General features: G+C 46.8%; 1 protein-coding gene across 1 annotated transcript in view; it reads left to right on the plus strand.

Moving 5' to 3' along the window:
• CFAP251 (cilia and flagella associated protein 251) overlaps nt 1-13,407 on the plus strand; it is a 49,023-nt gene that overhangs the window by 32,114 nt on the left and 3,502 nt on the right. The window contains exons 12-16 of the mRNA XM_028480707.1: nt 104-255; nt 1,315-1,488; nt 2,507-2,691; nt 10,097-10,211; nt 10,836-10,999. Coding sequence (XP_028336508.1) covers nt 104-255; nt 1,315-1,488; nt 2,507-2,691; nt 10,097-10,211; nt 10,836-10,999 — 790 coding nt within the window. The remainder of the gene's footprint in view (nt 1-103; nt 256-1,314; nt 1,489-2,506; nt 2,692-10,096; nt 10,212-10,835; nt 11,000-13,407) is intronic.

The following is a 13,407-nucleotide window of genomic DNA, read 5'->3' on the forward strand; positions in this document are numbered from 1 at the left end:
CGAACCCGTGTCCCCTGCATCGGCAGGCGGACTCTCAACCACTGCGCCACCAGGGAAGCCCTGAAGTCCTTTTTGATCATTGTTCTCTGGCTTGTGATTTCAGGAGCTCTCCTCGGAGCTGGCTTCACAGAAGGGACCGTTTACATTCTTGATGCAATGTCCTTAGAAAGTGAAATCCCAGAGCCTTTCAAATATTCCAGAACCAGTGTGACTCACGTCAGCTTCTCCCACGACTCCCAGTATATGGCGACCGCTGTGAGAATTTTCACTGAATGCCGTCCAGGGGCTCAGCAACCTTATTTAAAGCCACGAGGGGGAGGGGCTGGGAGTTAGGGGGGATGGGGAGTAGCTGCTAGAGGGTACAGGTTTCTTTTGGGGGTGATGAAAGTGTTCTAAAACTGTGATGATGGATGCACAACTCTGTGAATATACTAAAGCCCGCTGAACTGTACGCTTCCAGTGGGTGAATTGTGTAGGAGGTGAATTATATCTCAACAAAGCTGTTATAAAAGGAGAAAGGGGTGGGGGAAGCGGGGGGACTTCTGAAAACAAGACCAGGGCCTCAGAACTTCCAGACTTGGATTCTCTACTCTGACAGCTCGTTTTGGTTTGTTAGTTTTTCGGAACCCTTTCCCTGCATCCAGGGTTTTATCTTTCCCTTTGATTTTTGACGAGATGACATTCTCATTTAAGCGGAGTCTTCCACTGAGCATTTCGGATTCTGGTCCTTCCCTCTGTGAATAGGGCTCTTAATCTCAGTAAAGATTTTTCTGGGACCCCCAACCTCTCCCTTCATGCCAGCTCTCTTGGGGGATGGGGTGGGGTGCGGGGAAGCAGCGGCTTCACTTGAACCTCTGTCCCTTACACGCTTCCCAGCAGCGCACCGACTCAGGCGCCCCAGGTCCCTTCGGGCTGCTCCCGCCCACTCCCCGACCCCTGTCGCTTTCAGCCATCGTGTATATATTTTCTAATTGTAACTTTTAAAATTTTGTATAGCCGGATAAAGAGAAGGGAGGACAAAGGCAGAAAGAGTCAGGGTTTCAGTTTCCAACAGAGAATGAGGTGGGGAGCAGCAAGGAGAGTAAGACCATAGTGTCAGACAAATACCGTCTCTCCCTGCCCCCACCTACCTACTTTGAACCTTGATTTTCTCATCTGCAAAACGGGCATTATTTTACTACTTGCTCCAATAGACAAAGGTTTTCTTTTTGCATAAAATTTCTAAAAGCAAAGTTAGTATGAAAAATATAGTGATGATTCTTAAGTTAACAAAATCTAAAAAGGAGCAACTTCTGCTCTTTTGCTCATACTCAGGATGTAAGTTTCACTGTGGCCGTTTACGTGGTGAGAGTCAAAAATGGACGAAGGGTCTGGGAGTATTTGGCAAGACTTCGTTCTCATCGCAAGAGCATTCGAAGTGTCCTGTTCGGGGTTCATCTGGACAGCAATGAGCCGAGACTGCTGAGCCTCGGGAGAGACAGACTCTTGGTAAGCTGTTTCATTTTCCTTTGCCTGGTCACCAGGAGCGTGTCTCATTCTCGTTACCTCCCTGGCGTCTGGCACGGAACCAGACCAACAGTACGTGTGTTTGTTTGAGAAAATGAACGTACGACAAAGTAGCGGAAACCTTTCTGAGTTGGCACTTGGCCTTCACACGGCTCTGACACCACACAGGGACTTGTGTCCTGAGTGAGGAGGCTCCTGGGAAGTGGCACGTTGACGGCGGGGTGGGTGTACTCCCCACAGCACGGACAGCTCAGCCACCCTCGCCTCTCAGTGTACGTTTCGAAGCCAACACTTACACTTTCTGTGTGTCTAGGGGACAGGGCCAGGCTTTTACCTCATTGTGACAACTCAGAGAATATCAGAGGGAAAAGTAGAGACAGTGGCAAATGCAATATTACATGATTGAGCCAAAAGATTCAAAATCAAACGATCTATCTGTGCATCCATCTTAACTTCCTTCCTTCCCTCCCCCCCTTCCTTCCTTTATTCTATCCATCCTTCCTTCTGCCCATCCATGCTGGTCTCGCCACCAAAGCCTACATATGTGTGAAATTCAGCAGGCTGCTAATTTATGACTGTCAAGTGCTGAGATTTTGATATGAATTAGTTCCTACCCTCAAAAAGTTCCCAAGGTAATGATAAGTGAAGCAGTACAACAAAACTGTAAGAGTTCAGGTTTTGGAGTTAGTTGGACCTAGATTTTAATTCTCACCCTCCCCCTTCTTAGCTGTGTGACCTTGGGAAAACCACTGAACCTCTCTGAACATCTGTTTTCTCATCTGCAAAATGGGCACAACAGTGCTGCTTTGCTGGGGAGTCGTGAGTATTAAATGGCATCATCTTGCTCATAATGGATACTCCGTATTGGTAGCTTATTAGGTGTAGAAGTTTAGGCAAGTCTTCTCCTAGAAGACCTGATGCTGTCTCTCCCCAGAAAAGGACTGTTGACTGACTTCATTCACCTCAGTCCTCATGTGTGTTCATCTGGGCTTCTCTGTAGATCGAGTATAATCTACTCAAGAGCTACAAAGACCACCTGGAAGTCCTGGACATTCACCGAACCGACCAGGGCAACTACCCCACCTGTATGGTCTGGTACCCACCACTTACCAAGGAGCTCTTCCTGCTCATTTGCAACAGTGGCTACAAAGTGAAGCTTTTTAATTCAACCACAAAAATGTGCAGGTAAGCACGGGAGCTTCCCGCTAATGGCACGTAAATCAGTTTCTCAGTGCCTGGCTTATTTCAAGTCCCACCTGAAGGACCTGCAAGCAGCTTGGCTACCATCACAACCCTCCTCACTTTGCAGAGGAGGAAACCGAGGCACAGATAAGGGAGGCCGTTCTCACCAAAGGTCACATGGTTAGGAAGTGCCAGAGTCAGGATTCAAACCCCAAGCCCTTGTTTCTGAGCCCAGCACTGCACAGGGATAAGGTACCCAGAGCTCAGTGCCTGAGGCTCAGGGAAGGAACTGGACCCCGAGGCCCCAGAGAAGTTGCTGATGTGTGATAAAATCTTCTGTTCTTCCCTCGTGGATAAAAACGGATAGTTTCAGAATGGACTTGAGGACATGGGGAGGGGAAGGGTAAGCTGGGACGAAGTGAGAGAGTGGCATGGACATATATGCACCACCAAATGTAAAACAGACAGCTAGCGGGAAGCGGCCGCATAGCACAGGGAGGTCAGCTCGGTGCTTTGCGACCACCTAGAGGGGTGGGGTAGGGAGGGTGGGAGGGAGACGCAAGAGGGAGGAGATATGGGGACATATGTATGTGTATAGCTGATTCACTTTGTTATAAAGCAGAAACTAACACACCATTGTAAAGCAATTATACTCCAATAAAGATGTTAAAGAAAAGACAACAGATAGTTTCACCTGAATACTACCAGTTGTTTAATTTTTCTTATTCTTCTTCTTAAAGGAGTTTTAAGTTCAACTGATAGCATTCTTTGTTCTCTCAGTAACTATTTACTGGGCCCCTACCTGAGCCAGATGCTGTTCTAGGTGTGAAGATGGAGATGAAAACAAAACAATGTTTCTGTCACCATGAAATCTGCATTTTATTGGGGAAGTGGAGTTCCTGTTAGAAGCTGGGCTGGAGACCCATGTTTGAGGTCAGCACACCTGGTGGTTTAAAGCCATGAGATGAGAGAAGATTCCAGAGGGGAAGGGTAGATGGAGAAGCAGTCAAAGGACCAAGCCCAGGGCATCCAAAGCTTAGCATCTTAGAGCAGTGGTTCCTCCATCCCGAAGTAGGTCTGCATCTGTGGCTGGCCTCTTGTGCTGCTAGGCCTGTGGGTCCAGGCTTTGCCTCTCGTGATGAGCACTGATTATGGTGCACGATCCCTGTGTCGGGGCCCTGCATCTGTCATCCCGTCTCATCTGCGATAACCCTGCAAAGGATTGTGCCACGGGGGATCAGAGAGCTGAAAAAACTTGCCCCGGGTCAAGCTGCTGGTCAGGGCAGGACTTGACCCTTGAAGCAAGCTGTGACTTTGTCCTCTCCTTGGCATCACTGGGCCGTGTTGCAGCCCTGGCTTTGCAATCCTAGCTCGTCAGCCCTGGCAGGCAGCCTCTTTCTGCCTGTGGTTTGGCTGCCTCGTGGGTATGGCGGGGAAGAGCAGAGGCAGGAGAAACTGAAGGTGAGACTGCTTTAGTGACCCCACCCAGGAGGAGGAAGTCAGAAAACACCAACAGCAGCTGGCCCCATGCTTGAGGAAGACCTTTTTTTGGAAATGTATCTCAGATAAGATAGGTCCTCGAAAGGCCAGGATCACCCAGGATCTTTGTTCCCCCCACCCCGCCCGCCAATAACCCTTTTTAGAAGGGTCCAAGGAAAAATGACTGAAAAATGCCATTTCACGTGGCAGGGACAGGAGAGAAATCCAGCGCAATTTTTTTTTTTAACTATTAAAACACTGGGAAGGAGACATTTGAAAGAAATATGGAAAAAGGAGTTTTAGGAAGATTTCAGAGTCTTTGTACATCATCTTTAACGGACACAAACTTTTTGGACAAAGAATATCCCATAGATGTGCCCAGTCCTGAGAACCTCTGAGTTGGCCGAGCAGGTGGCTGGGGGATGCGGGATGGAGTGGCCCAGGCTTGGAGTTGCCGCTAGCAGTTAGTAACAGACACAGACAGAGCCAAGAGGTGAGGAGCTTCTGCCATTGAAGATCAGTGGGAAATTAGCGTAAAGCAAATTTCTTTTGTTTTTTTTTAAAAATGTTTCCATCCATTGCATTTTTTGTTGCTATTATTTTTTTCTTCCAGTTTTGTTGAGATATGATTGACATACAGCACTGTATAAGTTGAAGGTCTACAGCATAATGATTTTACTTACATTGTGAAGTGATATCACAGTATGTTTAGTGAACATCCGTCAGCTCCTATAGGTACAAAATTAAAGAAATAGAAAAACTTTTTTTTGTATAACTTTTCATAACAGTTCTTTTTAAAAAATTTTATTATTTATTTATCTTATTTTTTGGCTGCGTTGGGTCTTAGTTGCGGCACGCGGGCTCTTCATTGCGGCACGCGGGCTCCTCTCTAGTTCTGGTGCGTGGGCTTAGTTGTCCCTTGCGGCATGTGGGATGTTAGTTCCCCGACCAGGGCTCGAACCCGCGTCCCTTCCCTTGCAAGACGGGTTCTCAACCACTGGACCACCGGGGAGGTCCCTAGAAAAACATTTTTTTCTGTGAGATGAGAACTCTTAGGATTTACTCTCTTACCCATTTTGCTGTGTGACACACAGCAGGGTTCCCTCTATTTACCATGTGGTACATCACGTCCCTAGGACTTATTTATCCTGTAACTGGAAGTTTGTGCCTTTAGCCTGCCTTCATCTGGTTCCGCCTTCCCCCAACCCCTCCCTTCTGGTAACCACAAATCTGATCTCTTTTTCTATGAGTTTCTTTGTTTCTGAAGTATCATTGACCTATGACACCATATTAGTTCTTGTTACACAACGTAGTGATTCTATACATTTATACATACTTCCATTCATTTCAACATGATCACTACAATATGTCACTGTACAAAGATATTACATAGTTATTGACTATATTCTCCACGCTGTACATTTCATACCTGTGACTCTTTTTTTTTTTTTTTTTTTTTGTGGTATGCGGGCCTCTCACTGTTGTGGCCTCTCCCGTTGCGGAGCACAGGCTCCGGACGCGCAGGCTCCGGACGCGCAGGCTCAGCGGCCATGGCTCACGGGCCCAGCCGCTCCGCGGCATGTGGGATCCTCCCAGACCGGGGCGCGAACCCGGTTCCCCTGCATCGGCAGGCGGACGCGCAACCACTGCGCCACCAGGGAAGCCCGACTCATTTATTTTGTAACTGAAAGTTTGTACCACTTAATCTCCCTCACCTATTTCTCCCCGCCCCCCATCTCTCCTCCCCTCAGGCAACCACCAGTTTGTTCTCTGTATCTGTAATTCTGTTTCTATTTTGTTACATTTGTTCATTTGTTTTGTTTTTTAGTTTCCACATATAAGTGAAATCATACAGTATTTGTCTTTCTCTGTCTGACTTATTTCACTTAGCATAATACCCTCTAGGTCCATCCATGCTGTCACAAATGACAAGATTTTTATTCCATTGTGTATCTTCTTTATCCATTCATCTTTTGATGGACATGTAGGTTGCTTCCATATCTTAGCTATTGTAAGTAAAGCTGCAATGATCATAGGGATGTGTATATCTTTTCGAATTAGTGCTTTCATTTAGAGCCATTAAGTTAGGAGTTTCTGCCATTGAAGATCAATTGGAAATTCGTAGAAAGCATCTTTCTTAAAAAATAGTTTATTGAGGTGAAATTCACATAACATAAAACCAACCATTTTAAAGTGAACAAGTCACTGGTGTTTAGTCCATTCACAATGTTGTGCAACTACCACCTCTATCTAGTTAAAACATTCTCATCGTTTCAAAGTAAAAACACCTTGCATAAAGCATCTTTTAAGTTGTAGGAATAATAAAGCCCTGTAACCACAGCTTAATTGGGAAGGAATTGTCTTTTGATGATAAATCCAAAATGATTAAAAAATGCATTTAAAAGCATTTGGAAGAACGTGAAGAGGCAGTTCACAGACAAAGGCCAATAAAACCTCTGAGCAGATGCTCACCAGTGCATCAAAGATGCAAATGAAAACAAGACATCATTTTTCACAAATCAGATTAGCAAAGATAAAAATGATGGATAGCGCCCGGCGTTGGCAAGGGTGTAAGGGAACCAACCGGCTGTTAGCGGGCGGGGGTGGGAGGTGTGGGGACAGCAGTTTGTTACCCTCTATTAAATTATAGCCTGTCTTCTGACTTCTAGGAATGTAGCCCACAGAAGTACTCACACAGGATGCCAAGACATAAGTAAAAGGATGTCTTGTTTGAAAATATTTTAAAAAATGGAAACAATCCAAATGTCCATTAATAGGGAATTAGTTAAATGATGGCTCGTCAGTACACTGAAACATGATGCTGCTTTTAGAAAAGGAAAAAAAGAAAAAAGAGAAGATAGCTCTCTGCATAGTAACACGGAAATATCTCCAAGGCATAATATGAGATACAGCAAATTGCCAAATATGCATGCATATATTTTCATCTAAAATTATATTTATGTAACTTATATATTTTCATCTAAAATTATAATTATATGGGCTAGAATATATATAAAAGAAATTCTCGAGTCGTATACACCAAACTATTACCCATGATTATCTTGGGATAAAGGGTGCAGCCATGTAGCGTTATGGGTAGATTTTCTACTTTATGTCTCAATATTTGAAAATTTTCACAATGAATATGTAAAATGTTTTCAATCAGAAGAAAAAGATATTAATTTTATGGAATTGTTAGAAATGTTGGCAGTACTAGGTAGCAGTTATATAGCTCCTACTATGTGCCAGGAACTGTTCTGAGTGCTTTATATATATTAACTTATTTAGTGCTCACTACAGTCTTACGGGGTAAATACTGTCATTATCCCTATTTTACCAGTGAGGAACCTGAGGCCCAGAGGGGTTGACTAGCTTGACTTTTTTTTTCTTTTGCTTATTTATAACTTAAATTAAGGTATAATTCATATACCATAACATTTACCATTTTCAATGGCTTTTTACTATACTCACAAAGTTGTGTAACCATCATCACTATTTAATTCAAGAACATTTTCATTACCCCCCAAAAGATGCCCCAAACCCATTAGCAGTCACTCCCCATTCACGTTCTTTCCCCCCTGACCCCCCACTGCTCCAGCCCCGGCAACACCAGTCTACTTTCTGTCTGTGTGGATTTGTCTGTTCTGGACATTTCATGTAAATGGAATCATATGATATCAGCATCATGTTTTCAAAGTTCATCCATGGTGTAGCCTGTGTCAGTTCTTCATTCCTTTTAATGGCTGAATAGTATTCCTCTGTATCCACAGACCACATTTTGTCTATTCATCCATCAGTTGTCAGGTGGGTTGTCTCTACTTTTTGGCTATTGTGAACATTTGTGTATCAGTTTCTGTGTAGACATCTGTTTCATTTCTCCTGGATGTAGACCTAGAGGTAGAATGGCTGGATCATATGGTAACTCTGTTTAACCATTTGAGGAACCGCCAGACTGTTTTCCAAAGTAGCTGCACCACTTTACATTCCTGCCAGCAATATATGAAGGTTCCAGTTTCTCCACAACTTGCCCCTAATTTTTAAGGGTCAGAGCTGGGGTTCAAACCAGAGTCTGTGCTCTTAACCATCCTCTTCCCTGCCTCTACCCACTCAATGATATTTGAGGAAAGTCCTTGAACATTTCTACTCAAATGACTAGATAGGGTGACCTACAATTAGCTGATGCATTGTCTACCAGCTGGTCATTTTAGTGTTTTTAACATTTCACCTAATTCTCTGTGCACGTAAACCTGATCCTGGATCATCCAGCCTGATACTCTCCTACATCCTGCAGCCCAGTGGTCAGGGTCAAGTCTGCCTTCAGAGTTCACCCCTGCTCACCTCTTCGGTTTTACCTCCCTCCACCACCAGCCTTCTTTCTCCTTTACTGTTTCTGCAGTTTTCAAGCAATAGTCCACGTCCCATACCTTTGACCTCCTGTGCCCACTGCCTGTTTTTCCGTTACCTCCGTATTTTCTCTGCCTTTCGAATTCACCTTCCCAAACTCAGCTTGATAGATGTCCTATCACTCCTTCCTCGCGCAGGCTCCGTGCCGGGAATTTGCCTGTCACCTCACTTCTCCCCTCATGGTGCTTCCACGTCTGTTGTTCCTGCAAGGCTGCGAGGTTAGCAACCAAATCTCACTCATTTCTGAGTTCCGACCTCCCGTCACGGTGCCTGGCACAGAGAGGTGCTCAAGAAAGACATACAAGGAGCGTCTCCTGTTCCCACCATACACGGGCTGGGTGCAGGGGACACAGGGAGAAAACGCACCCAAACGATGAGGGGCTTAAAATATAATAAGATGAAATAGCTACCGTCCTTACCCTGGGCAGACCCAAGTTTTGTGGGGTGTGAAGTGTATTTGGCTTTGTGGGTCCTCTTTTTTAAAAAAAAAGATATATAATTAAGAATATAAAGTGGGGACTTCCCTGGTGGCGCAGTGGTTAAGAATCCACCTGCCAATGCAGGGGACACGGGTTTGATCCCTGGTCCGGGAAGATCCCACATGCCGCGGAGCAACTGAGCCCGTGTGCCGCAACTACTGAGCCTGCGCTCTAGAGCCCGCGAGCCACAGCTACTGAAGCCCGTGCGCCTAGAGCCCGCGCTCCGCAACAAGAGAAGCCACCGCAATGAGAAGCTCGCGCACCGCAACGGAGAGTAGCCCCCGCTCGCCGCAACTAGAGAAAGCCCGCGCGTGGCAGCAAAGACCCAATGCAGCCATAAATAAATAAATAAATAGATAGATAAATAAATAAAATAAGCTACAAGGATATACTGTAAAAATATATATATATTTTTTAAAAAAAAAGAATAAAAAGCGGCTAGTGCCCCTCCCAGGCCTCAGGAGGTGTGTGTGCAAGGTCCTGTCCGGGAGCCTCCCCTCAGATCAGATGCCTAATTAGCGTGAGAGTGTCTGAATTCAGAAGTCGGGCTGCTGTGAGGGTGCGATTCCTTACAGTTTGGTGCCCAGATGGAGTTCTGGGAATCCGCGCGTTGCCTTCAGACCTGCTGTCAGCTGTCTGGACACCAGGCTGAGGTCTTGGCCCCGCCGTGGGGATGGGGGTGTTTCCTCGCATCCTGCTGACGTTCCTCCCGTCCTTGCAGCAGTTTTCCCATCCTTTGTTCGCGTGCACGTTCTCGAGGCGCAATGTTCCCTTCACTCAGCTGGCAAGGAGGAAAGTCAGAGCCGCCGCTGTGAAGAGCATCCTTCACAAGCAGTTTCCCCAGAGCGTTCGCCCTTTGGAGCTGTTGCCCCTTCTTTACGGCCGCTGTTAGCGGCTGAGGGAGAGGTTCTTACAATGGGCTTAGCTGAGCAACAAGACAGGAAATTCAGAATTTAAAAAGTATAGGGCAACGGGAAAGGGAGCAAGTCATAAAACCTGCGTTGGGATTTGTGGAATTTAGAAAGCGTTCCTGTTTTCTCTTGCAGAAGGACACTCCTCGGGCCAGTTTACGGATCCCCCATTGAGCAGATACAAATCCTCCCAGTGAAAACCCCTCTGGAACTTCAGAAACGCTACGTGGTGTTTATTAACAGGGACAAGGTACCAGCCCTTTGCTCTCTGCCCCGTAAGGTGACCGTGTGTACTTGGAGCCGGAGGCAGTCTCAGGTATTTCAAGACTCAAGAACGCCGGCTTTCGCAGCCAAGCCCGCGACTGCCATCCTGCTCCACAGTGAAAATGGCTGTGAATGAGCGGAAATGATTCTCAGGAGAGTCACCTCGTTTCCTCTGCTCCCAAAAGTGCAAGACACGTGGTCCACCAAAGGGTTTTCTTTTCTGATTTCTTTACAAGGAAAAATCTCATAAAGACATACAAGTTAGTTACACTTAGTTGTATATTTGATGACTATATGGGAAGGCGTAAAATCATAAGATGCCAGAATTGTCCTGGAAAAGCCTGGACATGTGACCATGAAGACAGGAGGAAAGCCTCCTTTCTGTGTCCCTGGTGGAACCTGCGTCTCTCTCCCAAGGGACCACCGTTCAGGGCACAGTGTGTGCGAAGCCCCAGCCATGTGACGTGCAGCTCTCACACACTGAGATGCCTGGTTCTAGACACACAGGTCCTTCCCGTGAAGAGATCTGGAGGTGACAGGTGACCCTGCCAGGCCCGGCCTGGGGCCCGGTTATCTGAGTCTGAATATCTAGTTACATCTTCCTTTCTAGGTTGGACTTCAGATCTTACCAGTTGATGGCAACCCACATAAGACATCTGCTCTTATATGCCACCCCAGCGGGGTGGCTGGAATGGACGTTTCCTATGACGGCCGCTACACCTTCACAGCAGGAGGGCAGGACCGGTCGGTGGTGCAGTGGGAAATCAATTTAAGGTACGTGATGCGGCGAGAAGCTGGGCCCCATAGGAAGGGTGTCGAGTGGAGACCCCTTCTTTTCACTCAGGAACAGCAGACAGGTATTAAACCCCTACGACATGCCAGGCACTGTGCTAGGCCTGCGGGTACAAAGACAGCCAAGACTCAGGCGTTGCCTTGGGGATGCTCCCTGCGACACCCGCTCATATTAATGTGCAGACAAAAGGTTACTGTTCAGTCCCAGGGACCCACGGTATTTGCAGGTGAGGCCGTGTGATTCCACCTTGTTCACCCGGGCCCCATGAGATACTTCTCACCCTGTCGCCGCCTGCAAATTCACACCAGTTAGAGAGATCTAGCCTGAATCTCCAAAGAGTGTGTTACAGAAATAGTAAGAGTATCATTTGAAATGTGTATTTTCAGTCTACTCTTCTCACCCCCCTGCCCTGAGCTGAGAATCTCTGCCTAGGGCGAGGCTGGAGAATTGCATGGTTGAGCATCAGAGAGACACGGACTTTGAAGTCAGAGACAAGGGTTCAGATCGGAAGCCTACTCTCTCCTAGCTGTGGGACCTAGGGCAGGTTTCTTAGCAGCTCTGATCTTTGGATTCCTTGTCTGTGAAACGGGGGTACGTGGGGGTAAAAATAGGGACTTTTACAGGATCCTTGTAAGGATCAGGTAGGCTGATATATGTAAAGCACACAGCACAGAGATAAGGACTCAGCAAATTAATCATTTCCTTTTGTCTCTTCTTCCTTATAAAGGCATTTGCTTATGAGCTCAGGATCTTTGTTACCAAAAAAGGGGGCAACCACTATGGTGATCCTCTCATCTCCCCAAATTCATCAAGCAGCCCCAGGGCAGAGCCAGTTCCTTGCCTGACCACCCTCTCCAAGCCCCTGCCTCTCAGGTGGCCCCCTGCCTGGCAGGGTCCCATCGAGGAGCTGGGTAAAAGCAGCTTGGAGGCACCAAGCTTTTCCTAAAAGAACAAACCTGATTCATGGCTCCCAGTAAAAGCGTACCCCTTACTGTCTGCCACGTGCACACCTTTCTTCTGTGCAGACATCGAAGCTTCGCTCCTTAACCTGAATAGGAGCAAGAACAGCCAGGTTAATCCGCTTTGGAACCGCGGGGGTTTCAGTTTGCAGTTGCAGCTCTGACCTTCACCTCTGCCTTCACCTAAGAGGGCAGATCTTGGGAATTTAGAAGCTGGAGGTGAGCTCTCCCCTTGAAAAGAACCTCCTGATCACATCCCCAGAATAAGCTGCTTAATTCTTGGACACCTAGCCTGTTACCTGGACTGATGGGGCAGGCAACACCCTGGTGGGAGAACAGAGTCTTCCTTTTTTCGTTTTTGTCCTCTTCTCAATCATCTTGGGATCTGCACTAGTAGAGATTTAAAAAAAAAAAGGCACCCACTTTCCAGTAGCTTTCCTGTGAATGGCCAGAGTCCAGGCTTCTGAGAATTTCGATTTAATCTGTTTCAGGGACAAAAGATCATTATAAACTAATTAGCATTTCATTGCTGCTTCTGGTGTTTTAATATGTTCGGTGCTTCACTAATGGGAAGAAATAGAAAAACCCTAAACAAGTAAACAAACAAAATTCCCTACCAGATCTACTGATGGCGAGTGGTAGGGTGAAATGAAGATGGTAAATCCTCTCACGTTCACATTATTTTAACCAGCGCACTCCTAGGCCCCCAAACTATCATTGCAGCATCTCAAACTTCCCCTGGGAGACCCCTTCCCTCATCTTTCCTCCTGTCTTGGCCGGTAGGCCACCCTTTTTCTCTCCTTGTCTGGCATCTGTGGTTTTGTTTTGTTTTGTTTTGTTTTTTTTCAGTACGCAGGCCTCTCACTGTTGTGGCCTCTCCCGTTGCGGAGCACAGGCTCCGGACGCGCAGGCTCAGCGGCCATGGCTCACGGGCCCAGCCGCTCCGCGGCATGTGGGATCTTCCCGGACCGGGGCACGAACCCGCGTCCCCTGCATTGGCAGGCGGACTCTCAACCACTGCGCCACCAGGGAAGCCCTGGCATCTGTTTTAAAATCCCCCATTTTTGTGCTCAATCTCACACCCCCCTGTAATCCTGCTGCCTTGCTCAGACAAGAGCAGAAAGACCTGGATTCAAATCCCACCTTCCCTACTACTTGCTGTGTGACCTGAGGCAAGTCCTTTCCCTTCCCGGAGTCTCAGTTTCTTCGTCTGTTAAATGGGGATATTATCACCGTGTTCAGAGCTGTTTTGAGGGTGGTGATTTCTACCATTGCTATTCCCCCTCCTCCCTCCCCTCCGTCTCCTCCTCTTCCCCTCCCCGCCTCCTCTCCCCCTCCCTCCCCTCCCCCCCCTTTTTTTTGTTGTTGTTGCTAACATGAAAGCCTTTGTTTTTAATTTGGTTGATACACATTTGTCAAAATATTTTAGA

This window comes from Physeter macrocephalus, chromosome 19, assembly GCF_002837175.3.
Source record: "Physeter macrocephalus isolate SW-GA chromosome 19, ASM283717v5, whole genome shotgun sequence".
In the NCBI taxonomy this organism is placed as follows: Eukaryota; Metazoa; Chordata; class Mammalia; order Artiodactyla; family Physeteridae; genus Physeter; species Physeter macrocephalus.